The sequence below is a fragment of the Lutra lutra genome, chromosome 1 (assembly GCF_902655055.1).
Source record: "Lutra lutra chromosome 1, mLutLut1.2, whole genome shotgun sequence".
In the NCBI taxonomy this organism is placed as follows: domain Eukaryota; kingdom Metazoa; phylum Chordata; class Mammalia; order Carnivora; family Mustelidae; genus Lutra; species Lutra lutra.
This window is the reverse complement of record NC_062278.1, coordinates 210,716,288-210,741,273: the sequence shown is the minus strand read 5'-3', so window position 1 is coordinate 210,741,273 and position 24,986 is coordinate 210,716,288. Positions and strand designations below refer to the sequence as shown.

The following is a 24,986-nucleotide window of genomic DNA, read 5'->3' as shown; positions in this document are numbered from 1 at the left end:
AATAGCCCCTGAAACGTCACTGCTTTTATGAAGGGGCTCCAAAGACAAGAGAACTCAAAATAATTTTACTATGTCTTCAAGTAAGGGGATACAAAGGCACATTAAGAGGCACAAAGTCGGGGCGCCTGGGTGGCTCAGTCGGTTAAGCTGACTTCGGTTTGGGTCATGATCCCAGGATCCTGGGATCGAATCCCATGTGGGGCTCCTTGCTCAGCAGAGAGCCTGCTTCTCTCTCTGCCTCTGCCTGCTTGTGCTTTCTCTCTCTCTCTGACAAATAAATACATAAAATCTTTAAAAAACAAGAGGCACAAAGCCTGCTCCTGAGGATCTAGTTTTGAAGTTTCCAAGCACTGGAAACAGGTTGGGGACCCAGGAAGACACTGCTCTAACTGTATTGTCCAAGCAGGTAGGTGCCCCAAAGGGGGGACAAAGCCACTCTGGAGCCAGGAGTATCAAGAAAGATGTTTGACAGCATTTCCATATGTTCATACCCTTTGCCCCAGTATTTCCCACCTTCTAGAAATTTATCCAAAGAAAGCAATCACTGTAGACAAACATGTACATACGGGGAAGTTGACGGCAGCATCATTTATAAGGGCAAACGATCGGAAGTAACCCAAGTGTTCAGTAAAAGAGTATGTAAATAAATTAGGGGTTGATTCCTGCAAATGGGAAGGTTAAGGACGGGAAGGGACCACGGGATTTTATAATTCCACCTGGGTAGTGGTCTTGTCTTATGGGTGTATGCAACATGTAGAAATTCACAAAGCTGGACATTATGCTTCAAAAGTACAAAAATAAAGGACCTAGATAGAGACAGACAGATGATAGATAATCTTAACTATTGAAATCAGTATTGAACAACATGGAATGCTCCCATATTTCATATTAAATGTTAAAATGCAGTATAGAAACTATATACATTATGATCTTAATTTTGGTTTTATACATCTACTCAATGCACCTGAAAAAATACTGGAAGGAAAGCAGCCAAAATATTTACAGCAGTTATTGCTGACAGGCAGGATAACAGGTGATTTTACTTCTAATACTCATCCCTGAAGTTCCACATTTTCTAGAATGAACGTGCGGTGCCTCCCCTCATCTCATTCAGTGCTGGGGTTATTCTGACCTCTAGTAGCCTCTGGCTGTCACCTTCGGACTCAGATACTGCTAATTTGAAGCGTGCCCATAATCTCCAAAATCCTGAGCCGGGGTTTACTATCAGGCCTGCTGAGAGCTGTCCATCTAAGTCCTAACAGCCAGTGCTGTGCCTACTGCCCCAGGTTTGTATTATTCTTAGTGACAAAAAGAGTAACATTTATTGAGTACCTACGAAGTGTCAGGCTGCGCGCTGAGGGCTTTACCTAAGGACCCAGAAGAACCCCTCTGGGCAGTCAGGTTGCTGTGTCAGCCTCTCCTCTTAACTCGGTGGGGGGAAAGGGGGGGGCTACAATTTGCTTTAGAGAATGCAGTGGAACCACGCTCTGCCTGATCCAGGCTAAAGCTTCAGGAAGGCCTAGCAGTTACCACCCAACTCACCAAATCCACTCCTATCAATCTTGCCAAGAAAACTGAAAACTACACTCAGGGACGTGTACAGGTAAGTGTCCACAGCAGGACTATTAATGGGTGCAAAGTACACACACCGGATGTCCATCAACTGGTGAACAGATGAATGAAATGTACACCCACGGGCTGGAACATCACTCGGCCATAAGAAGGAATGAGAAGAAGGCGCCTGGGTGGCTCAGTTGGTTGAGCAACTGCCTTCGGCTCAGGTCATGATCCGGAAGTCCCAGGATCGAGTCCCACATCAGGGTCCCTGCTAAGTGGGGAGTCTGCTTCTCCCTCTGACCTCTCCCCTCTAATGCTCCCCATCTATCATGCTCTCTGTCTCTCTCTCTCTCACATAAATAAATAAAATCTTTCAAAGAAAAAAAAAAAAGAAGAAGAAGGAATGAGAAGAAATGAAAAAGAGGAAGCAGCAGTTCTTTCCAGACCTGGGAGCAGGAAGCAGCCACGGCGGAACCCAGGGACTACGCTAGAGGGCCATTTAGCAAGAGGTAGTAACCACAGGCCTCTGTGAAGGAGAACACAGTAACCGATGACAGAGGACATGGAGCCCCCTATGTCTAACCCCAGGAGGCTGGGACGCCCTGGGGGAGGTGTCAGGCATGTGAGCTGAGAAGCCCTTGGGGCTCAGAGCCAGCCCCACTGTGCCCCGTCCAATTACCTGCCCATAGAACTGTGACTCAATAATACAGGTTTTAAGCCACTTAGTACCGGGGGCATTTGTTACTCAGTGCTAGCTAACGGAGACACAGTCGCTAATGTCTCAGTCTCCGACAGTGAGAAACACACACGGCCCCTTCACCCACAGTGCTACGGCTGGGATTCCAGGCTGTATCTTTCTGATTCTGGACAATGCTCTGGACAATGCTCTCCAACCCTCATGGCTCCTTAACTCCTGGGCCCCTTCTGCCAGGCATTTGTCTTTGGCCACGTGTCCCCCGTGTTTCTGTCCTCCCCTGAACCCGTGCCCTGTCCCACTCATCGCGCCTGCTGACAGTCCTCTCCTCCCATCTGCGGCACACATGTCCAGACAGCTTATTTTCTTATAAGCTTTAATGATCTCCTTTATCACGCTGACCTTCAGGTAAGTACTGGGTAACGAATTATCACACATAAAGACAACACAGCACATTTCATCTTAACACACACACATACACATGAAGAAAATAAAGGATCACTCTGTCTCTCTTTTGATTCCACCTTTCCTACTGCAGCCCATGCTTTTTTTTTTCTAGTAGCTATGGGAACACACCTATTGATCTCTTTCATTTACACTTAATTCTTCAGAACACAGATCAGGTAATATGGTTAGGAAACTATAAAAGCAATCTTGTCTGTTTTTGGTTTGTAGTCATAAAATTATTCTTCTTGCCTCTTCTTTTTTTAAAAAGACCTCTAAAAACTTGCTCAAGTCGTTTTTTGAAATGTTCCAATAATCTCATCATTCAATCAAGTGATCTAAATCACTGTTAGATTAGAGGGTATCATTTTGCTTAACGCAGCTTTATGTTCTCTCAGTAACCCTTATGAAGCAAAGAAAGAAAATCAGAAACTGTTTTTAATTCTCTAGTGAATGACTTTTTTTTTTTTAAAGATTTTATTTATTTATTTGACAGAGAGAAACCACAAGTAAGCAGAGAGGCAGGCAGAGAGAGAGGAGGAAGCAGGCTCCCCGCTGAGCAGAAAGCCCGATGCGGGGCTCGAACCCAGGACCTGGGATCATGACCTGAGCCGAAGGCAGCGGCCCAACCCACTGAGCCACCCAGGCGCCCCTCTAGTGAATGACTTTGATAAACATTTTATTTAGGAGTCTACAGCAATAAGGTAAGATAATCCTTTCTTCCTCAGTAAAGAACTGCAGGATGAAATATCAATCTCTTATAGCTTTTTCTGCTCTAGATAGCTCTTGCTAACATGGGTTTGGATCTTCTTACCCCCTGCTCTAAAAACTCAGGGGCCCCCCAACTTCATCTCACTTAAGCCCTTGGCCTTGGGAAGCCCCCATGTCACACACCGCTCGTCACACTCATACACACTGCCCATGTTCCTGGCCAGCCTTATTCATTCCCAACCCTAGCAGTTAGTTTCCTCCCCTCCTGTCACACTGCTCACCTCACTAGCCAACCAGGTGACCTCGTCCTTGTTCCTCAGAGGAGGAACAAGTCATGTGACTGGATTTTGGACAGGATGACAACCCCCGCCCAGAGCTCAGAGTTCCCAGACTGGCAGAGAAAATACGTGAACCAAGTCAGGTTACAAGCCATGCCCCCATGGAGCAGACCAGGGCCAAAGGACTGATATCAAAAAGCCACCAGGTGCCAACAGAAGCAGACAGGGGCCACAGTAAAAGGTCCCTAACTCGCCAATTGAAATGTCCCAGAAACAAAGGCTGTGTTGTGCTGCAGCGGAGAAAGCAACGTGATGAGAGGTGAGATGATCCAGAAAGTATTTCCTACAGGCTACACAGAGAGAAGTGTCAAGCCCTGGCAATACTGGGTCTGGAGCCATCGGGGTCACAGACAGAAAAACGGACACACAAATAGGAGTGATGACCTGTCCCCAACATCGCTGGCAAGTAAGGAACAAGGCGGGGACTCAGCACGCAGGCCCGCGACCCCCTCCCCACCGTTTCCAAACCCCACGGCTTGGAAAGTCCAAAGAATTTCTTTAACTTTGCATCAGACCCATTTGGTTGGCAAAGCTCATCCGAAGCCGTTCAGTCTCCACTGGCCCAGCTGTGTGAATGTCAAGCTGTATTGCTGCAGAATTATTACTCTTTGAAGGGTGAGCGAATAGCCCAGATGCCTCAGGGCGTTGTGGTATATACAGCACGTGCTGCTGGAAAGCAAGAGAAGTTCTCAATTTGGAACTGGCTCTGGTGCCCCAGCTTCTGGACGGGTCTCCCAGGTGGGCTGGACACGAGCCATGTGCTTTCCTAATCCACGCCCAAAAAGAGGTAGCAGAGCCCAAATAAAGGTGTTCAGGTGGGAGGGCGGCAGCATCAGAGAAGAGGAGGGTCAGGGACCTCCTCATGCCAGCTTAGCTGATAACCCCAGCAACTGTGGGCAAAGTCACCTCCCTGGATTGGCTTCAATTTCCTCATCGGGAAACAAGGGATAATGGCAATACTGTGGTCACCCCTTGTTGTGCCAAAGCATAAAGGTTATGCGTGTAAAGCCCTGGCATGATGACTCTGACTTCTGCTCAAGTAGTCAGATATAAAGGGCAGTTGGAGAAAGAACCCCAGGGGCACCTGGGTGGCTCAGTCGGTTAGGCATCTGCTTTTGGCTCAGGTCATGATCTCAGGGTCCCAAGATTGAGTCCCGCATCGGGCTCCCTGCTCAGGGGGAACCATGTGTCTCCCAAATGCACCCCCGCCACCCCTACCCTGGCCGGAACTCCCTCCCATGTTGTCCTGGCAACTACACAGATCATTTGTCTTAACATGAATCTCAGAACTGGATGACTGCACCAAACTGCTTGGACAAGATTTTCTTCTCTCAATAAAGTGTCACAAAGAGAGTTCAGGAGACATGAGCAAGCAAATGTCCTATTTGGGAAGGGTAATCCAAAAGGCAGCCCATTTAACTGGAGCTACTGCTTGCCCTGAGAACATCCCAAGCTTTGCCAAATTCCCAGGCTCGTGGAAGAGGAGTCCGGCAAAGCACAAATGTTCCGGAAGCTCTATTTGTGGCTTTTTTCCTTTTTAACCTCAAGACATGGTGGTGGTGGTTTTCCTCACATTTCCTACATACTCCGATGCTCCCATCTTTGTGTTTTTTGTCCTTCCTGATTACAAGAGTAATAAGATGTTTGGTGCAGACCATCAGTCAAGTATAGCAAAGTATAAAATAAGATTTAAAAACCACTGCCTGATGGGTACATGGGAAATCACAGCACAACACACAACCCTTTTTGTGTGTTTACAATTTTCCATAAGAAAGTTAAAGATGGGGCACTTGGGCTCAGTCGGTTAAGCGTCGGCCTTCGGCTCAGCTCATGATCCCAGGGTCCCAGGATCGAGCCCCGCATCGGGTTCCCTGCTCAGTAGGAAGTCTGCTTCTCCCTCTCCCTCTGCTGCTCCCCCTGCTTGTGCTCACCTGCTCTCTTTCTCGCTCTCTCACAAATAAATAATAAAATCTTAAAAAAAAAAAAAAAGATGGAAAAAGAGTCACACAGCAAGCAAGGCCTTGTCAGGTATGTGCGGTCTCTGGCTGTTTTCACTCTTCAACATCAGAATTGCATGGCTGAGTAAAAGGCTGTGTGGTCCGCAAAGCCAAAAGTGTTTACTGTCCATCCCTGTGTTGGGCCAGATAACATCAGCCCACCCCCAAAGATGTCCCGGGACCTGTAAATAAATGATGATACATGGCAAGAGAGAATTAAGGTTGCAGATGGAAGTAAGGGTGCTAGTCAGCTGACCTTTAAGACAGGGAGATGATTCTGGATGCTCCTAGCAGGTGGGCCCAATGTGATCACAAGGGTCCTTAAATGGGGAAGAAGGAAGCAGAAGCAGAAATCAGATGGCATCATGACAAAAATCTGCACAGCCACTGCTGGCCTGGAAGGTAGAGGGAGGGGCCACAAATCAAGAATGTGGACAGCTTCTAGAAACAGCAAAAAGCAAGGAAATAGATTCTCCTCTAGAGCCTCCAGAAGAAACCAGCTCTGCCAACACCTTGATTTTAGCCCAATGAGACCCATGCTGGACCTCTGACCTCCAGAACTGTAAGATCATCAATTTGTGTTATTTTAAGCCAGGAAGCTTGTGGCCATTTGCCACAGAAGCCAAGGGCAACTAACTCATGCAGGCTCTGGACAAGGAAAACTTACCACTCTCTCTCTTTTGGAGGCAGTGCTGCCCAATTCGAGGTTTCTGCCATGAAAGGCACTTGAAATGGACTTGTGACTTGGGGGCTGGAGTTTTAATTTTAGGAGGATTGGTCAGGGAAACTGACAGGGAAACTGAAATAGCCACCTGTGGCTAGTGGCTACTGAACAGACAGCGTTGTTACTCAAAGTGTGGTCCGGGGCCAGGGGCAGCATGGACATCTCCTGGGAGCTGACAGAAAAGCGTAATTGCCGGCTGTGCCCCACCCTGTCCTGTCAAATCCCCACTTTGCCAGGACTCCTGGGGGATTCAAGGGGACACCATGGTCAGAGGTGCTATGGTCAAAGCCGTCACCCCACTTCCAGGCAAATATTGCACTACGGAACATCGGGAGGCAAAATCCCTCTGTACCAGGTGTCAGGATCAGCTTTGCTAGACCACAAGGAGCTCTCTGAAGTTTTTAATGCCTCAAAGCATACTATTAGCCAAGGACATGAACTCAACACCTCTGGAATCTCTGCTACGGGGCAGATCTTTGACCATATATTATGGGCTGAATGGTGTCCCCTAGAAATTCTTATGTTAAAGCTTTAACTCCCAAAATGAACATACGTACTGATAAGGTCTGTAGAGCGGTAACTTACGTTTAACTGAGGTCATAACGGTGGGCCCCGACCCAATATGGCGGTATCCTCATGCGAAGAGAGATGCGCATGCGCACACATAAGAGCAAGCAGAAGGCCAGGTGAGCGCACAAGAAAGCAGCCCATGCGTGCGCGCATGCACAGAGGAAGGCCACGTGAGCACACAGCAAGAAGCAGCCATCGGTAAGCCACGCAGAAAGGCCTCACCAGGAACCAGCGTGCCTGGCGCCTTGATCTTGGGGTCCACTAAGCCCCCAGAACCATGAGAAAATAAACATTCTGTTGTTTAGGCAGCCCAGTCTGGGGCACTTTGTTATGGCGGCCTGAGCAGACTAAGACGCTATCTCATTTAAGGTTCACAAATCCCCATCCAGGAGGTTTTTTTTAATAGAAGTAATGACAGCAGCGAAAATACTACCACTTACTGAGTGCCCGCCGTGCGTTATGCAGGCAGTAGGTACATGTCAAGGCTCTCTTCCTCACTGTCCCCTTTTCACAGATGAGAACATGGAGGGGCAGCGATGCCAACTGCTGCTCCAGATCACTCTCCATAAGGGAGAGAGGTGTTTGTAATCTGGCTCAGACTTCCATCTTGCTAGTTTCTACCACAACCATTTTTTCCACGATTTTCTCTGATTCCCACAATAAACTCGAATTAAATGTACCAACGCTTTATTCCCTTTAAAATAACTTCTACAACTCCCCCAGCGGACCAATACCCTTGTGGCCCACATTTATCACTAACGGTCTCAACAATGTGAACTAACCACAGATGAACAGGACCCACCCATGAGCTTTCTTAAAAAAAAAAAAAAAAAATGCTGTCCAATCTAGGGGTCAGCACATACTCCTCTAGAGTCAGAGAGCAAATAATGTTTAGTTTTGCAGGCCAGATGGTCTCTGTCACAAGGACTCAATTTTGTCCTTGTAGCTCCCTTTGGAGCCACTGATGATATGTAAATAAAAGTCGTGGAAGCTTTCCAATAAAACTTTATTTATGGACAAAGAAACTGGAATTTCCTCTCATTTTCTTCTTAATCCTTTCAACCATTTAAAAATGGGAAAACCATTCTATCTTGTGGACCATGTAGACAGGTGGCAAGTCAGATGTGGGCAGCAATCTGTTGACCCCTGGTCTGATCCAAAATCATCCACCAGTCAAAAGAAAACCACAGAGCCATACTCTAAACTGGTTCTTGCTGTTTTCTTATTGAAAAACATGGACTTTGCATTTCTAACTTGCTCTAGACTCCTCCACCCAATTTCCCATGCAGGAATGCTCACTATTACCAAACTCTCATTTCCAGCAACTCTCAGAAAGGGGCTCAAAGCAGATCAAGTACTTTTCTCCCTGCCATAATGGAAATCAAGGGAATGATGAAAACAAATACCCACGTAGAATTTACATCTTCCTTTTAAAAAGACCAGGCCTTTTGCTTTATACACAAACGGCGTACGTCTTTCATCAACATGGGAAAACATCAGGAGGTTTGTCAAATATTTCATAAACACAAATGTGGTTAAGAAGGAGATAATGAAACAGTTGAAATGAAAAGAAAATGCCTCACTAATGACAGCCACGCTGGCTTTTCAAATCCAACCACTTCAGAGGAGAGCCGATCTCATTATCACACTATGCTGTCGGTGCAGAGGAACTCCCACTCAGGAGAATCACAGGGAGCGCAGAAGAGATCTCTCCCCTAACTATCAAGAGAAATAAAATTACGTTTTGGTCTATTAAGCTCACGCTTGGAAATAGCTGGCTTGATTTTCAGCAAATTCGAATGTGTTTATTAAAATCTAGACAAGGTGTGCCAATGACTTCACTTGAGTGCCTTTGAGGGGAAAGGGCCCCTTGAGATTCTCTATCACCCCCTAGCTCAGCGGTCAGCAAATGCATCACATAAATGGGCCAGAAAGACAACATTTTCAGCTTGGTGGGCCAGATGGTTTCTGTCACAACACTGCCACTGTAGCAGGAATGCAACTAAAGCAGGCTTAGACAATACGTATTTGAAGGGGCATGGCTGGATGCCAATAAAACTTTATTTACAAAAACAGGTGGCAGGCCAGGCTCTGCCTGGGAACCATAGTTTCCGACTTCTGCTCTAGAATAGCTGGAACTGAAGTGTAATGAGAAACCCACCAAAGGGGGGACATGTTCCACTTCTCAAGATGCCAAGGGGGAGGAAGCAAAAGGGGATTTCTAACATGAATCCCAAAGGGCAGGTACTGCAAACTGTGGCCTTGTGTTCATTCTCAACATGCAGCTTCTCACCTTGGCAGCGACTCCATGTAACATGCTCCAGGGCATGTGGGCATTTAGTACTTAGACGGCGGTTGAGGTCCCTAACCATCAGGACCAAGGGAAAGCCAGCTGGCATGATGTCAACTGCAGTCACTTACAGAACAAAACAGTTACCTGGGTGGAGCCTGGAATTCTCATCCTTACTAAAAGGTTAAGCAAATCGAAATAGCCTAATACCACTCCCGGTCAAAGCTGATGGGGATCTAGAGCACAGTTCTTGTACACATGAACACACATGCACATGAACAAATGAACACAGATGCAAGTCGTCCAGATGCATTTTTCTTTGGGATCCTTAGCCCAAAGCTGTCAAGATGAATCTCTTTCTAAAAGTGACCCCCAATGGACATTGGGGAGTGTATGTACTATGGTGAGTGCTGTGAAATGTATAAACCTGGCGATTCACAGACCTGTACCCCTGGGGATAAAAATACGTATTATGTTTATAAAAATATTTTTTAATTAATTAAAAAAAATAAATAAAAGTGACCCCAAGGGGAGCCTCGGTGGCTCAGCTGGTTAAGCATCTGACTTAGGCTCACATTGTAATCTTGGGCCCTGGGACCAAGCCCTGCATCGGGGCTCCATGCTCAGTGGGGAGTTTGCTTCTCACTTTCCCTCTGCCCCTTGCCACATTTGTGCGCACATGGTCTCCCTCTCAAATAAATAAATAATATCTTTAAAAAAATGTGACTACAAAAATTCATTAGGGATGACATACTGCGATGTTCATCACAGTGTTATTTATAATAGACAAACACTGGAGACAACGCAAGTCTCCATCACCTGGGGAAGAGTTAATCATGGGACATCATTATAATGTTGTTAAGAACGGTAATTGTAGGGAAAAATACAGAAATTTTTTCTCAGATAAGAAAAGCAGGCTAGAAGGCACAAAGACAATTTATGCAATGAAAACACGTGCACCATACCTAGTGCACACGCACAGAGAAAGAGCCAGAAGGATGTGTCTGTACCTTGAGTGATGCTCTCTGAGGGAAGGTGACTATTGGTGGTTCTATCCCTTAGGGCAAAGCTGTATAATTTTTCTATAATGAACATGCACGGATAGTAAGAAACTTGAAAACAAAACAAAAACCACTAAAGCTACAACGGCGGCACATACCAACGTGGCCTTCCTAGGAACTGCAGAAGCACCCATGAAGGGTGCCAACAAAGGTCAAAACAATGGGGATGCAGGGGCATTGATAACTGTGGGCAAAGTACAAGTTCAAAGCACACAGGAAAGGACCAGCAAAAGGGCCACGGTTAAAGATAGCTCTACGGACACCGCGCAGTAATTAAAACCCAGAATCACGAAGCCTGTCTGACAGGCCAGAAGATATGAAGGAAACGATGCCAAAATGAACACAGTAGAAACTAAGCTGTCTTAACCACGATCAAACTATGTCACATCCAGGCAGATCTCGAGTTTTTGACAAACCCAAGGTTTGCAGCAACCAGTCTCCTGCCACCATTTTCCCAACACCGTCTGATCGCCTCGTGTCCCTCAGTCACATTTTGGTAATTCTCACCATATTTCAGACTTCTTCATTATTACTGTATTTGCTTTAGTGATCTGTGATCAGTGATTCTGACTCACGTCTGATCAGTCAGATGACCACTAAGCATTTGTCAGCAATAAAGTATTTTTTAATCAAGGCACACACGCCAGTTTTTCAGACGTGAGGCTATGGTCCACCTCCACGAGGCAGTGTAAACATAACTTTTATATGCACCGGGAAGCCAAAACACACATTTAACTTGCCTTATTGCAATATTCACTTGATTGGGGTGGTCTGGACCCAAACCCGTAGTATCTTTAAGGTATGCCCATTTAGGGGCGCCTGGGTGGCTCAGTGGGTTAAGCCGCTGCCTTCGGCTCAGGTCATGATCTCAGGGTCCTGGGATCAAGTCCCGCATCGGGCTCTCTGCTCAGCAGGGAGCCTGCTTCCCTCTCTCTCTCTCTCTCTCTCTCTCTCTCTCTGCCTGCCTCTCCGTCTACTTGTGATCTCTCTCTGTCAAATAAATAAATAAAATCTTAAAAAAAAAAAAAAAAAAAAGGTATGCCCATTTACTGATACAGATAAGGAAAATGCTGGAAAGGAAAGAGGAAGGCGAGAAAAGGTTTTCCATGTTGGAAAACTATTTCTATAGTTTTTAAATGATGCCATCTCTCTTTCACAGCATGTGTGCAGACTCTGCTCATGAACACAGGCGGAGTACAGAAGAGGCAGGCAGGGAGGACACCCAGGTTTTGAGCGCTTCCTGGGTGCCAGGCACACTTGGTCAACCACTCAGCCCACATCTGAGCGTGCTGAACCTCACAACAACCCAGGCAGGTGGGACTTCCAGACCCACTTTGGAGATTGGAAACTGAGGCAGAGAATGGGGAAGCAGGCAGCCAAGGTCCCACTGGCAAGGAGCAGAGATGGGACTTGAACCCACAACTAACTGGCCCAGAACGTGAGCGCTTAAATGCTGGGGAACCCTTGGTACCTGAAACTCAAACGTTAAAAACCTTTGATGTTAACGAGAGTTCTCAAAAAGCTTCCTAAAGGTGCACGTCCGTGAGATGCAACTTTTAAAACGGACAGCAGCCTCCAAAGCCACACTGCTTGCAGAGGCCTTAACAATGAGATAACAGTTCTCTGGGAAAAAATACAACTATTGAAACAAATTCTCAATGACAGCATTCTCTTCTCAGAGAATGATTCATCCCTGTAGCGTACGAATGTCTCGCCTCACTGAAACCTCAGCACCAGTCTGAATAAGGCAGTGAGGTTTCCTCGAACCACTGACACGACCTGAGGAGTGACCAGCCAAGACCTCGGCACATCTGTTCTTGGTGACAAGGACACAGGCCTGCGCGAAGCTCGATTCAGCAGCTACGTTCCTGGCTACTGAGAAACCACACGCCTGGGTTTGACAAGGGAATAAATTACAGAAGCAGTGGAAGAGAATGACATCAGCTGAGCATCCATAAAAGTAGATTTGGCCCTGATCTCGCAAAACCCCACTGTTTTTCCCTCTTTCAACACTCCCCAAAGCAGCCAGGTCCAAAGCCCATTTGCCCCATTCTGGCCTGACATAAGTATTAAGGAAAATCCAAAATGGGAAATCGAACATTGCCTCTCTTCTTCTGACTTTCTGACAGCCTCCAAAATGACTCCTCGGTGTTTCCCACAGTATTATTCGAAACAATGCCAGGTGGAAGTTCTTGGTTAAAAAAATGTATAAACAAAAGATCCTTTTTGGAAATGAGCTTTATTTCCAGTGCTACTTAGTTCTGAAAAGTCTGCATATTTAGTTTCTCCTCCCACCAGGTTTACCTCCAAATCAGGAATTCAAAACCCACAACCAACAGATCAGACACCAACAGGATCTGGGTGTTGACAACCGGCATTTCATTCTGGCGAAAAAGGACCTGCCTTCCAAAGGAGATTCTATGCAAAATGCTCTATTTCCTCAAATGAGGCTCACTGCTTTTCAACCTTGAAATCACTCATTTGAAAAGAAGACCCAAAATTTCAAGATTTCAGACCTGGACCTGATTATCATCATGTAAGTCATTCATTCTTAAAAACTATACATTTAATGGCCCCAAGGGTTACTTTAACAGAGGGCTGCAAGGCAGGGCAAAATTTCTTGTAACACCCACATCTGCCCCTGCCAACTGTTCCGTACCTCTCTTCCACGGTAATCAGTAAGGCTTCACCCTTAAAGTCCTGGGCATGACCTCAGAGGCACTGAGTGGCCGAGCAGAGCCCATCGAGACAGGAAAGGAATTTGGACACAAGCCCAGCAACAATGAACTTGCTTGTTATTCCTAAACACAGTCCAGTAAAGAGGCTGCATCAATCTTAAAAGCCAACCCTTCTGTTTCAGATCCCTGGATAAAAAATTATTTTGAAAAATCTGTATAATTTGAACCAAAAAAGGAGGGTTATTAAAAAATAAACTAAGAAACATCCAGAAATGAGTTTCTAGTAAAAGCTTGCTAGATGAGAAATTCAATCTAAAAAAGCTATCTACACAACGTTCTTTTATCTGTGGGGAATGCAATGTTATCACATCCCCTTCCATAAACCCTCCTAAAACTCCTTAAGTAGACAGCATTTCAACGCAGAAACCAAAGTGAAAATATCTTTGAAAAGAAAACAAGGATGTGGCTGGGAAGCCGTGTGCAGCTTGGCGAACATTTTTTTCCACCCACCACGAACTTGGGCTTTCTGGGAAGGTCGCTGGTTTTCCGGTCAAAACCATTCTTGAAGTTGTCAGGAACGGAGGAAGGGAGACTCGGCATCTGGGAAGGTGGTTCCTGGTTCCCAGGAAGGTATGTGTCTGGGGCTCAGGAGCCAAAGAGCCTGGAAAAGTCAGAGGGCAGAGATGTCCGTGAGGATGGGAAGGATGTAAAGCTATAACTCAGAAAACATTTTCAGAAAATACTTTGTTACTGCTATTACGATTATTTTATATTACTTATGACTCTATAAATAACTCTTCTGTTACACAACACGAATATACTTAACACTACTGAACGGTATATTTTATCTTATTTATAAAGCAGGGCTTGAACTCATGACCTTGAGATCAAGACCTGAGCTGAATAGCAAGAGTCAGATGCTTAACTGACTGAGCCACACGGGTGCCCCCAAAATGGTACATTTTATTTTATTTTAAAGATTTTATTTATTTATTTGACAGAGAGAGAGAAAGAGATCACAGGTAGGCAGAGAGGCAAGCAGAGAGAGAGGGGGAAGCAGGCTCCCTGCTGAGCAGAGAGCCCGATGCAGGGCTCGATCCCAGGACCCTGGGATCATGACCTGAGTAGAAGGCAGAGGCTTAACCCACTGAGCCACCCAGGTGCCCCGAAAGAGTTTAGATTTATAGAAATGTTGCAAAGATAACAGAGTTCCCATATATATATCTTTTTAAGAGCTCTATGGTCTTCCCCTGGAGACCTCTGTCATAACTTAACAGACCCATTCTCAATTTCATGGGCATTTATATAGTTTCCAGGCCTTTCCCATTCAGATTTTCGTCAATGACCAGAGTTAACTGTAATCATCTGTTCACTCAGAAAAATAATCTTTTTTTTCAAACTGTGAAAGTCATCATCGACTTGTAGTAATAAAGAATGGGCTAAAATAAAATGTTACAGATTCTGATGAAGTACTTTCTTAAATAGCTTTTATTCTTTTTAAAATGTACCATTTTGGGGCGCCTGGGTGGCTCAGTGGGTTAAAGCCTCTGCCTTCAGCTCAGGTCATGATCCCAGGGTCCTGGGATCGAGCCCCGCATCAGGCTCTCTCCTCAGCAGGGAGCCTGCTTCCTCCTCTCTCTCTCTCTGCCTGCCTCTCTGCCTACTTGTGATCTCTGTCTGTCAAATAAATAAAATCTTAAAAAAAAAAAAAACCTCTTTCCAAGATAAAAAGGCTTTTTGAAAAAAGAACAACAGATTGTGCACGACCACCACATGCAAAAGAATGAAGTTGGTTCCCTATCTCACACCATATGCAAAAATAACTTCAAAGTTGATCACAGACCTAACTATTAAAATTATAACTACAGAACTCTTAAAAGAAAACTTAGGGCCAAATCTTCACGACCATGGGTTGGGCAATGATTTTTAGCTACCATACAAAAAAGCGCAGGTGACAAAAGGAGAAATAGACAGAATGGACTTTATCAAAATTAAGGTTTTTTGTGCTTTAAAGGACACCACCAAGAAAATGAAAAGACAACCCAGAGAATAGGAGAAAATATTTCCAAATCATGTATCTGATAAGGGATTGGTTTCTAGAATATAAAAAGAACTCTTATAACTCAGTTATAATCCAGTTAAAAAAAAAAAAGACAAAGGACCTAAACAGACATTTTTCTAAAGAAGACATACAAATGACCAATAAGTACATGAAGAGAGAGACTCAATGTCATTAACCACTGGGGACATGCTACCCAACCTGCACATCCCCTAGGATGGCTCTAATGAAAAAGAGTGACAATAACAAGTGTTGGCAAGGATGTGGGGGAAATTGGAACCATCACACAATACTGGTGGGAATGCAAATTACAGCAGCTACTTTTAAAAAATAGTCTGGCAGAACCTCAAACAGATAAATATAGTAACCATACAACCCGGCAATTTCACTCCTGGGTATGTACCAGAGAGGACCGAAAACTTAAGTCTGTCTACACAAAAACTTGAACACCAGCGTCTGTGTCAACAGTGTTCATCAACAGTCAAAAAGTGGAAACATTCCAGATATCCATCAACTGATGAGCAGATAAAAAGGCCGTGGCACAGACACACAATGGCCTATTCTTCAGGCACAGAAAGGAATGCAGTGCTGATACACGCTACAACACGCTGGAACCTTTAAGACATCACGCTGCACGAAAGAAGCCAGACACAAATGGAGCCATATATCATTACGATTCCGTTTACGGGAAATACCCAGAACTAGCAAATCCATAATGACAGAAAGTAGGTAAGTGGCTCCCAAAGGCTGGTGGGAAGAAGAGGCAGTCATTGCTTAAAGGATATAAGGTTTTCCTTTGGGGTGATGAAAATGTTCTAGAATTGCATTGTGGATGGTTTCACAACCCTGGGAATATAATACAAAATACTTAACTGTGAAGACTGACTTCTACTTTTACTTATTAATCCTGCTCCGTGATTTGACACCCTCATCTTCTCCGTGTCTTCCCACCCAGTATTTTATTACAAAGATTTTTACATATAAAAGAGTTACAAGAGCAGTTCCGTGAACCCCCGCATATACACCTCCATTCTGTAATTAACACTTTGCTTTACATGGGCGCCTGGGTGGCTCAGTCAGTTGGACCTCCGACTCTTGATTTTGGCTCAGGTCATGATATCAGGGTGGTGGGATTGAGCCCCACATCAAGTTCCAGGCTCAGCAGGGAATCTGCTTGGGATTTTCTCTCCCTTTGTCTGCTCCTCCCCGTGGGCATGCTCTCTCTCTCTCTCTCAAATTAAAAAACAACAACAACAAACTGTGCTTAGGATGCCTGGGTGGCTCAGTCTGTTAGGCGTCTGCCTTCAGCTCAGGTCATGAACCTGGGATAGAGTCCTGCATCAGACTCACTGCTCAGTTTCTGCCTCTGCTCCTCCCCCTGCACACACTCTCTCAAATAAATAAATAATAATAAATAACTTTGCCTTACAGTGTACCTATCCATTTATCCAGCTACCTTATTTTTGATATATTCCATTGTTAACTTGCAGGTATCTATACTCAGTTCCTAAACACTCAGGCATGTTTCTCTCCATGTTTCAAGTGTTTTGCGGCTTTTTAAAAATTTCCCAAGTAGCTCAGTCAAGCAACATAAAAGTGGGTGTAGGGGAACTGCAAACCATCCCCTTGGGCCCCGTGAATCTCCCTCAGTGATCCAAACAGGGTCACCTCTGTGGACAGCCTGGAGCAGATCCTTCCAACTCCCTGGCTGGAAGTCTTTTTTTTGTTTTTCAGGGTTTTTGTTGTTGTTGTTTTTGTTTTTGTTTTTTTTTAATTTATTTATTTGTCAGAGAGAGAGGGAGAGAGAGCAAGCACAAGCAGACAGAATGGCAGGCAGAGGCAGAGGGAGAAGAAGGCTCCCCGCCAAGCAAGGAGCCCGATGTGGGACTCGATCCCAGGACGCTGGGATCATGACCTGAGCCGAAGGCAGCTGCTTAACCAACTGAGCCACCCAGGTGTCCCTGTTTTTGTTTTTTTAAGATTTTATTTATTCATTTGACAGAGATCACAAGTAGGCAGAGAGCCAGGCAGAGAGAGTGGGGGAAGCAGGCTCCCTGCTGAGTGGAAAGCCCAATGTGGGGATCGACCTCAGGACCCTGGGATCATAACCTGAGCCAAAGGCAAAGGCTTAACCCACTGAGCCACCCAGGGGCCCTCTGGAAGTGTTTTCTCCACAGACTTCGGGCATTTATTCAGTGTTTACTACATGCACATCACAGCCGGGGCCGAAGGGCATATGTGAGCAACCTCCAGCCTTTTTTGCTTTCGAAACATTCCCCTGTGTAGACAGAACCTGCAGCACGTCGTCAGTGATGGATTGCGACAGCTGCTCGTGTGGGCGTCCGTTTGAGTTACCCGACTTTTCCCCTGTTCTTGGACATTTAGGTGATTTCCAGATTTTTTTTAATATCTTGGGAAAGCCAGTCACGGCCTCCCTGACAGAGCCTTTTCTGATGAGATCTTCCCTCACTCGCGGCACCTACTGAAAAGGATGGCCCAGGTCAGGTGTTGGCAAAAAAGCCGCACAGTAGGTAGTCTGAGCTTTGCACGCCCAGCAGTTTTGTCTCAGGGCTTCAACCCCTCTGCCGTAGTACAAATGCAGTCACAGAAATGGGTGTGCCAAACTTCATGCATGAAAACAGGAAACAGTTAAATATGGCCCACAGGCTGTACCTTACTGACTCGACCTCAGGGATTATGCTGGAATCGGGATAACCCCCATCTAATTGGACCTAGGTCACACCTAGCTAAGTCAAGCAGGCTCTGCTCCCAGGAAGCAAAATCAGAACACCAGGCTACAAACAAAGATAGCCTTGAGCTGAGCTAGGAGGTCACAGAGCCTAATGTGACCCTCTCAGTAATAGGCCAACAGGTGAGCCATAAAGGAAGCTAGGCGGGTGAGAGGATGAATGAAGCTGATGGACAGAAAAGAAGGATGAAAACACAGGAGTTCTTCCCTGCCCCAGGACCTCTGCACATGCTACCATGCCTCTCTTCAGCTCTGCAAATGGCAAGGCTTCCTCCTGTTCTTTAGGTTTTGATTTACATAGCACTTCTCTGTGAGCCTCTTCCTGACCATCACCTAAACTGAGATTCTCCCATTTGCCTCATCAGTGATTTTTCCCTACTTAGTTTTCTGTCCCTGTCCCACCTGCTATCCTGTACATTTGCTGATGACAACGATGATGGCTGTCTCGGTCTCAGCTATCAACTCAAGGCACAGCCCACACTGGATAGTTATAAATCAGTAAATGAAGGAAGAAAAGACAGGTCGGAACCTGGAAAGACCAACACTGTTCTACTTCCTGTGCATCCTAGCTATGCCCATATCCTCCTCTGCACTCCCTGATCACTCCACCAGCGCTCTTAGTACCTGCACAGGCCTCTTCCGAGCTCTCTTGCTCTCCGAGCAAGGGGTTCTCTTGAAACACATCACAGTCCTCATTCTGGGCTCTAAAACACTTCCCAGGGTGCCTGGGTGGCTCAGTGGGTTAAGCCGCTGCCTTCGGCTCAGGTCATGATCCCAGAGTCCTGGGATCAAGTCCCGCATCGGGCTCGCTGCTCAGCAGGAAGCCTGCTTCCCTTCCTCTCTCTCTGCCTGCCTCTCTGCCTACTTGTGATCTCTCTCTGTCAAATAAATAAATAAAATCTTTAAAAAAAAAATAAATTAAAAAAATAAATAAATAAAACACTTCCCAGTGGCACAGTGAAACTCCTAAGTCCGGGAATCATCCCCTCACACAGCCACTGGGCTTGCACAAGGACCACCCAGCAACCCCAAATTCAGCACCACGATTACTCAGGAGAGCAGACTTTTCATTCTCTTCCTCTTTAGGGGAAGAACAGGACCAGCCCAGCACAGTTAGCCCAGATGATAACACACCAGGTTCTACAGCATTTTCCCTGAGCCTGTTTACTCTTGAGTCTCACAATTCATGAGAATCATTAAGGCCCTGACACTGGAAGGAAAACCAAGCCTAATGAGGAAATGAGATTTTTTTTTAAGCCTAATGAGGAAATGAAAAATGGGTATGAAAACAGAAAAGAGTCTGAAGACACTTCTGAGGGCTATCCGCAGGGCAGGAGCAGGACCCAGCAGCACGCTGGCCATTAAGTCACTTTTCCACCTTGGCAGATACCAAGGATAGGCTAAAGACAGCACAGCTGGCAAGAGGTGAACAGGGCCATGGGCTCGAGGGAAGGCATCTCTTGGCAGCCTCTGCGGAGGCACCAGGAACAGGTGGAGAACTGTGAGAGAACTTGGAGAACACTGTGTTCCAATCAAAGCTCCAGCCTAGACCACAGTGACACAGTCTAACCTTTGTAGACCCTGCTTCCCTCTCTAGCTTGGCAGAGTTCTTATTCTGAAAGCGGGAAGCATGACATGAAAGCATAGAGTGAGAAGAGAGAAGATGAGCTTCCGGTGGGCCATTCTAGAGAACAACACCGAGAACAGGACAATGAAGGGGACAGGCAGGCCGGACTTACACGATCATGCAGAACATCATGAAGACATTCCACAGGGCGATGAAGATCCGGAAGTATCTGAGGCTCAGCAGGAACTCCCGGATGTTGTCACCTGGAAAGTCAGAACGCGTTTTTACAAGCACTGCTGACATTTCTGTTGTCACGGCCGCAGGGTGCTTCCACAGTTTCCAACCACCCCGACCCCACCGCCCCACGTTCCAGGGGCAGCATGGCTTTTCCTGTGGGTCACCTCTGCTCCCCAACCCTTGGTACTCGAGCAGTAGCTGCCACTGACCAACCCCTAAAAGCACTCAGCCTCTGACTGGCTCAGGGAGGAGCATGTGACCCAAGTCCGCCCAATGAGACTCAGTCCTGGGACTTTTGTCCCAACTACTGGGAAAGAGGCACTTGCTTTCTGTCAGCCTTGCTGGGCTAGTAAGATGTAAGCCCTGTCCTTTAAGGAAGGGGGTGGCAAACTATGGCCCATGGGCCAAAGCTAGCCCCTACCACCTGTTTCTGTATGGCCCATAAGCTAAAAATGTTTTTAAAACGCTTTAATGGTTAAAAAGAATACTCAGAATACCTTGTGAGACTCAGAAATTACATGAAATTCACATTTCAGGGTCTACAAATAAAGTTTAATCAAAATACACCCATGCTCGCTCATTTATATACAGGAATACCTTGGAGATATTGTGGGTTCAGTTCTAGAACACCACAATAAAGCAAGTCAAATGAATGTTTTGGTTTCCCTGTGCTTATGAAAGTTATGTTTACATTATACTGGAGCCTATTAAGTGTGCAATAGCATTACGTCTAAAAAACAATGTCAACACGTGAATTACAAAACTATGGCTAACAAATGCTGACCACTATCTGAGCTTTCAGCAAGTCCTGTTCACTGATCACAGATCACCACAAATACAACAATAATGAAAAACTGAAAAGCTGCGAGAATTACCAAAATGTGACAAAGAGACACCAAGTGGGCAAACACTGTTGGAAAAATGCGGCTGTCAGGCCTGCTCACACAGGGTTACCAGAAACCTTGAGTCTGTAAAAATGCAGTATCTGCAGAGCACAATAGAGAAGCACAATAAAACAAGATATGCCTGTTTTTCCCACGGCTGCTTTCAAGGAACACAGCTGACATGCTGCACCAGACAATATACGACCCAAAATGCCGAAAATGTTTACGATCTGATCCTTTACAGAACACTGGGCCCCGCCCTGCTCTAGAATCATCTTTTGCCAACACAAGTCAGCCTGAGAGTAAAACCAACCCAGAAGGAAAAAGAGAGCTGGAGAGGGTCACACACAGAGCCCTGAGGCCAGATGTGCCGGCAAACAGTCTAATCCTTTGAGGTTTCCATTTGCTCCAGCCACTTTGGGTTGGGTTTTCAGTGCTGGCACCTGAAAAAGCATACTAATTCAGGCAAGTAAAAAGGAGGTTCTGCTTTGACAGTTACTTACCCTAGTCCCCAGATGCCAAAGAACAGAACCCTTCCAAGAGGAAGCAACTTGGTATGTTGAGACTCCAGAGGCATGGGTTCCAGAACCTTCCTCCAGAGTTTTAAGTCACTCACCTCTCTAATCCTCCAGAATGAAATGAATGGGTCCACGTGGGGTAATCTACAAGGGAGCTACCCAAAGTGTCCTCTCTAGACCAGGGCTGTCCCGTAAGTACAGAATACCAGGCGGGAGCTCAGGAATTTACAGATACCGGCACCGCTGCACCAACCAAGCACGCAATGGGCACAGAGTCTTGCTGAACACAGTTTAGATGAGTTTGATATTACCCAACCCAATGGGAGAGCCATGTGCAGCCCAATCCAGAGTGCAAATGTCAAACACAGGTCCAGCCCCAGGATGTCTGAGAGGCACTGCTTCAGGAGGCCCTTCTCTGGGCCCAGCATCACAAAAATAGGCTCTCCTGCCATCAACAGATGTTAAGTGAAGGCCACTTGTCCCAGGCAACAGCCAAGTGCAGAGGATAGGAGGAGGAACAGGGCAAGTATCCCTGGTATCCCTGCCCTAAGAAGTTCAAAACAGGACAAATACTAAGCAAGTAATCACAACTGTTACTCACCATGGCCAGTGCCATGGGAGCATACAATGGGGGGATGCCAGCCTAGTCCATGTGGGGGATTGGAGGTCAGAAAGCTGTGAGCAAGTGCATAAGCTCCGACCTTAAACACAGGCAGGAGTTTACTGCCCTTCCACACAGAATGACTTTGCTCAGTCCCCAGCCTACATATGCCCCAGTTTCCTCCTGTGTAAATGGGGGTGACAAGCAACTAGGAAGACCTCACACCAGTGCCTGGCACGCAGATGGTTCTCAACAAATGCACCCACTACAGTACTGGGGTGAGCCAAGCACAGGGAGAGCAGCATTCTCTGTAGTGGCAGCAGTAAGAACAGAACACGGGCTGGAAGGAGATGTGCAGAGAGCCCCTGATCAGAGGGAAGCCACTGTTGTAACTGTCCTTGTCACTAACACCCCCACTGACACCAAGCCCTTCTTCTATTCTCCCACCCACCCCCCACACCTCCGATTTAGATCTCTAGAACACAGCCCCAAGAGTTGGTATAGTACCTTCTACAGAGTGAGTAAGTGATATAAACAGCTGCTGAATGAGCATATGGAGAAAAGAATGAATGGATGAATGGTCTAGTGACTGAGAGGGAACAGCCTCCAGGGTCAGAAAAACTCAGTTCAATCAGGATGTTGGCACTGATTTCCTACATAGCCACAAGCAAGTCAAGCCACAGCCCTGAACTTCATTTTCCATACCTGTAAAATGGGGAAAATGCCCTTTACCTTTCAGGATGGAGGCGGAGCCCCATACCTACAGGAAGCACCCAACAAAGCAGCAACCACTGGTGGGCCCCCAATAAAAGGGAGTGGTCTGATCGGCATCAAATTCACTGCTCCTTGGGGTTCCTATCATTCCCATGCAATACTCCAACATGGCACCCACCACTTTGGCTGCAATGCCACATGCTCACAGGTCCTTCCCTTCACACACGTGGCAGTTGGAGCAGCAATCCCAACCCTGTCCTCACCTCTCATCTCCTCCATCACCATTTGTTCCTTGTTTAGGAACTGCCTGTCCACCCCAGAGCAATACAACCCACAAGGCAGGAATTTCATCTGTCTTGTTCTCTGCTGTGTGTGCAGCATTCGGGACAGTGGCCACCATGTGGCAGGTGCTCAATAAATGCGTGATGAATGATGCATAGACATAGAAGTCATGTGCGGGTCCCACCAGGTTTCAGATAGTTACATGAATAAATTCCAGCACTCCCAGGACAGTGAGATGATATAAAGATGAGGAGGTAGGGGCTGGGATGAGGCAGAGGCCACAGGCCCCTGCCTAAACAGGGTCCTGTTTTTCTTCATTTCATCCAACAGGTGCCAAGAGGTTGCCTAAACCCTGAGCTATAGAATGTTCAAATTTTTCTTGATAAATCAGACACCTGAATTTTTATGTGACATCCGATTTATTTGAAAGCTAACGCTGGCATCTAATTAAAATAGGTCTGCAGCACTTTGAAAGCGACGGCTAGTTGTTCATTCATTCACTCATGCCGGAGGACGGGCCCACAAGGACACAGAAATGGGCCCAAACAAGCAAGAGCAAGTGTGCGGGGCAAGTATTAGCCAGATAATAGCATACATAAAGGAAAATCATGACTGTAGGAAGTTATATGGGTGGTGACCTACGCAAGGAGGTTTGACAGGAGAAAGCGGATGACAAAAGTGAGCAGAAGGAATAGCACACCTTCAGGCCCACTTCTCTCTCTCTCTCTCTCTCTCTCTCAACAACCCCCAACCCACCCACACACGCCCTACTGGAAAGAAAACTAAGGTAGGGCTAGGCTGAGGAAAAATTGTCCTCTCTGAACTGGACCAATTTCCAAGTCCAGAAAGGAGGCCTTACCTGTGCTGGGCTCCCTCGACTCCTCCCCAAAGCCCTGCGTGTCCTTCTTTTTCCTACAAAGAGGAACAGACAGTGTCCACTTTCCGTGGGACATAAAGACCACTCGATCCCCTGGCTCTGAACCCCAGCTCAGAGGGCCTCGGACAGTTTCAGCTCTAGCCCTCCAGCTGAGCTGCTGTGTGACCTCAGGTGGTTGAAGGCCCCTTTCTGGGCCATCATCTACCTGCCAATCACAGGCCTGAAGCCACCAAGGTGTAGAGTTGGTCCGTGGGTACAGAATAGGGCTAAAAAAGGGGGGGGGGGCCGAGGGGACGGGCCGGAGGCTCTCCGGGATGCGAGAAGAGAGATCCCTGGGAAACGAGGCAGTCTCTATTTCAAGCCACCATGCAGCAAAGGGTCAAAGGAGGATGGACCAGGCTGGAGGCGTGGCCAGAGGGAAAGCTGGGCCTTGGGGGCGTGGCCTACGGCGTAGGGCGGGCTCACGCTCGCGGGGGCGGGGCTACGGGTCCCCTGGGTGGAGCCGCGATCCAAAGCGGCCTACTCACAGCTTAAAGTTGAGCACTGCCCCTGCGTTCATCAGCAGCGTCCTGCGAAGGAGAATTAGGTTACCTGGGCTGCCCCTCGTCCCTCTCACCCCTCTCATCCCAGCTTCTGGCCCCCCCTAATTACCCAAACAGCAGGATGTCCCCGATCATCGTTACGGCCGAAGCGTCCGTCAGAACCGGAAGCGGAAGTCCTGGAGGGGGAGGAGAGAAGAGCACGAGCCGACCAATCTCGAAGCCTCGCTGGCGAGGGCTGGTCCAATCGAAGGCCAAGGCAGGCAGGCTCCCGCCCCCTACAGGCCAGGCCCCTTTAGGAAAAAACTAGCGCCCCTTCTCGCTAGGGAGGCCCAGAGGGTAGCGAAGAAAGGGCGGGGCGAGAGTGTGGCGTCACCCAAAACTGGCACCAACCCAAGCGAGATTGGGTTACGCACTGGAGGCGTGCGGCGCAGCCGTGAGACCCCTGCGCGCTGCAGAATTAGCGCCGTAGCTTCTCCTTCTGGGCTGGGGTCTCCCAGGAGGCTTCTGGAGAAACCCGGCCTCCTGACCACTGAGCTGCGCAGGGGAATGGGTGCTGATGTAGTGGACTCCAGGGCATGGTTTCCCGCGGGGAGGAGGTTCCTCCTGAGCCCAATGGAAGGCAGGGATTCCCCCCTAGGCAGGAGTTAACGAGGGTGCGGAGGTCCGACCGAGCTGTCCCTTTGGAGAACAGGGTTCCTGGTGGGGAATGGAGGTCATGACTTACAGAGCCCCACAGAGGACTAGGGTCATGAAAGCTCCATAGAGGACGGGGGTCTTGACACTCTAGGGCAAGATGGGGTTCACCACTTGTCGAGACCCACAGAGGATGCAGGTCCCGATCCAAGGCTCCAGAGGACATGGGTCCTAATTGAGTCCCACCAGGACAGGGGCC

The 24,986-nt window shown here is 47.1% G+C and overlaps 1 protein-coding gene across 1 annotated transcript; it reads right to left on the bottom strand.

Moving 5' to 3' along the window:
* Window positions 1-12,606: 12,606 nt before the first annotated feature.
* On the bottom strand, window positions 12,607-24,783 carry SMIM7 (small integral membrane protein 7). The gene is made up of 5 exons (XM_047698723.1): window positions 24,204-24,783; window positions 24,080-24,121; window positions 23,535-23,587; window positions 19,612-19,702; window positions 12,607-13,725 (listed from the first exon to the last, which is right to left on the bottom strand). Exons 1-5 carry the CDS (start codon window positions 24,227-24,229, stop codon window positions 13,710-13,712), a joined length of 228 nt encoding a protein of 75 aa, XP_047554679.1. The 5' UTR covers window positions 24,230-24,783; the 3' UTR covers window positions 12,607-13,709.
* Window positions 24,784-24,986: the final 203 nt, after the last annotated feature.

Coding starts and splice junctions, on each gene's coding strand:
- SMIM7 (XM_047698723.1), bottom strand. CDS start 24,229: ATGATCGGGGACATCCTGCTGTTTGG. Junction 24,122..24,203: donor GGGGACATCCTGCTGTTTGG/GTAATTAGGGGG, acceptor TCTCCTTCGCAG/GACGCTGCTGATGAACGCAG. Junction 23,588..24,079: donor GCAGTGCTCAACTTTAAGCT/GTGAGTAGGCCG, acceptor TCCTCTTTGTAG/GAAAAAGAAGGACACGCAGG.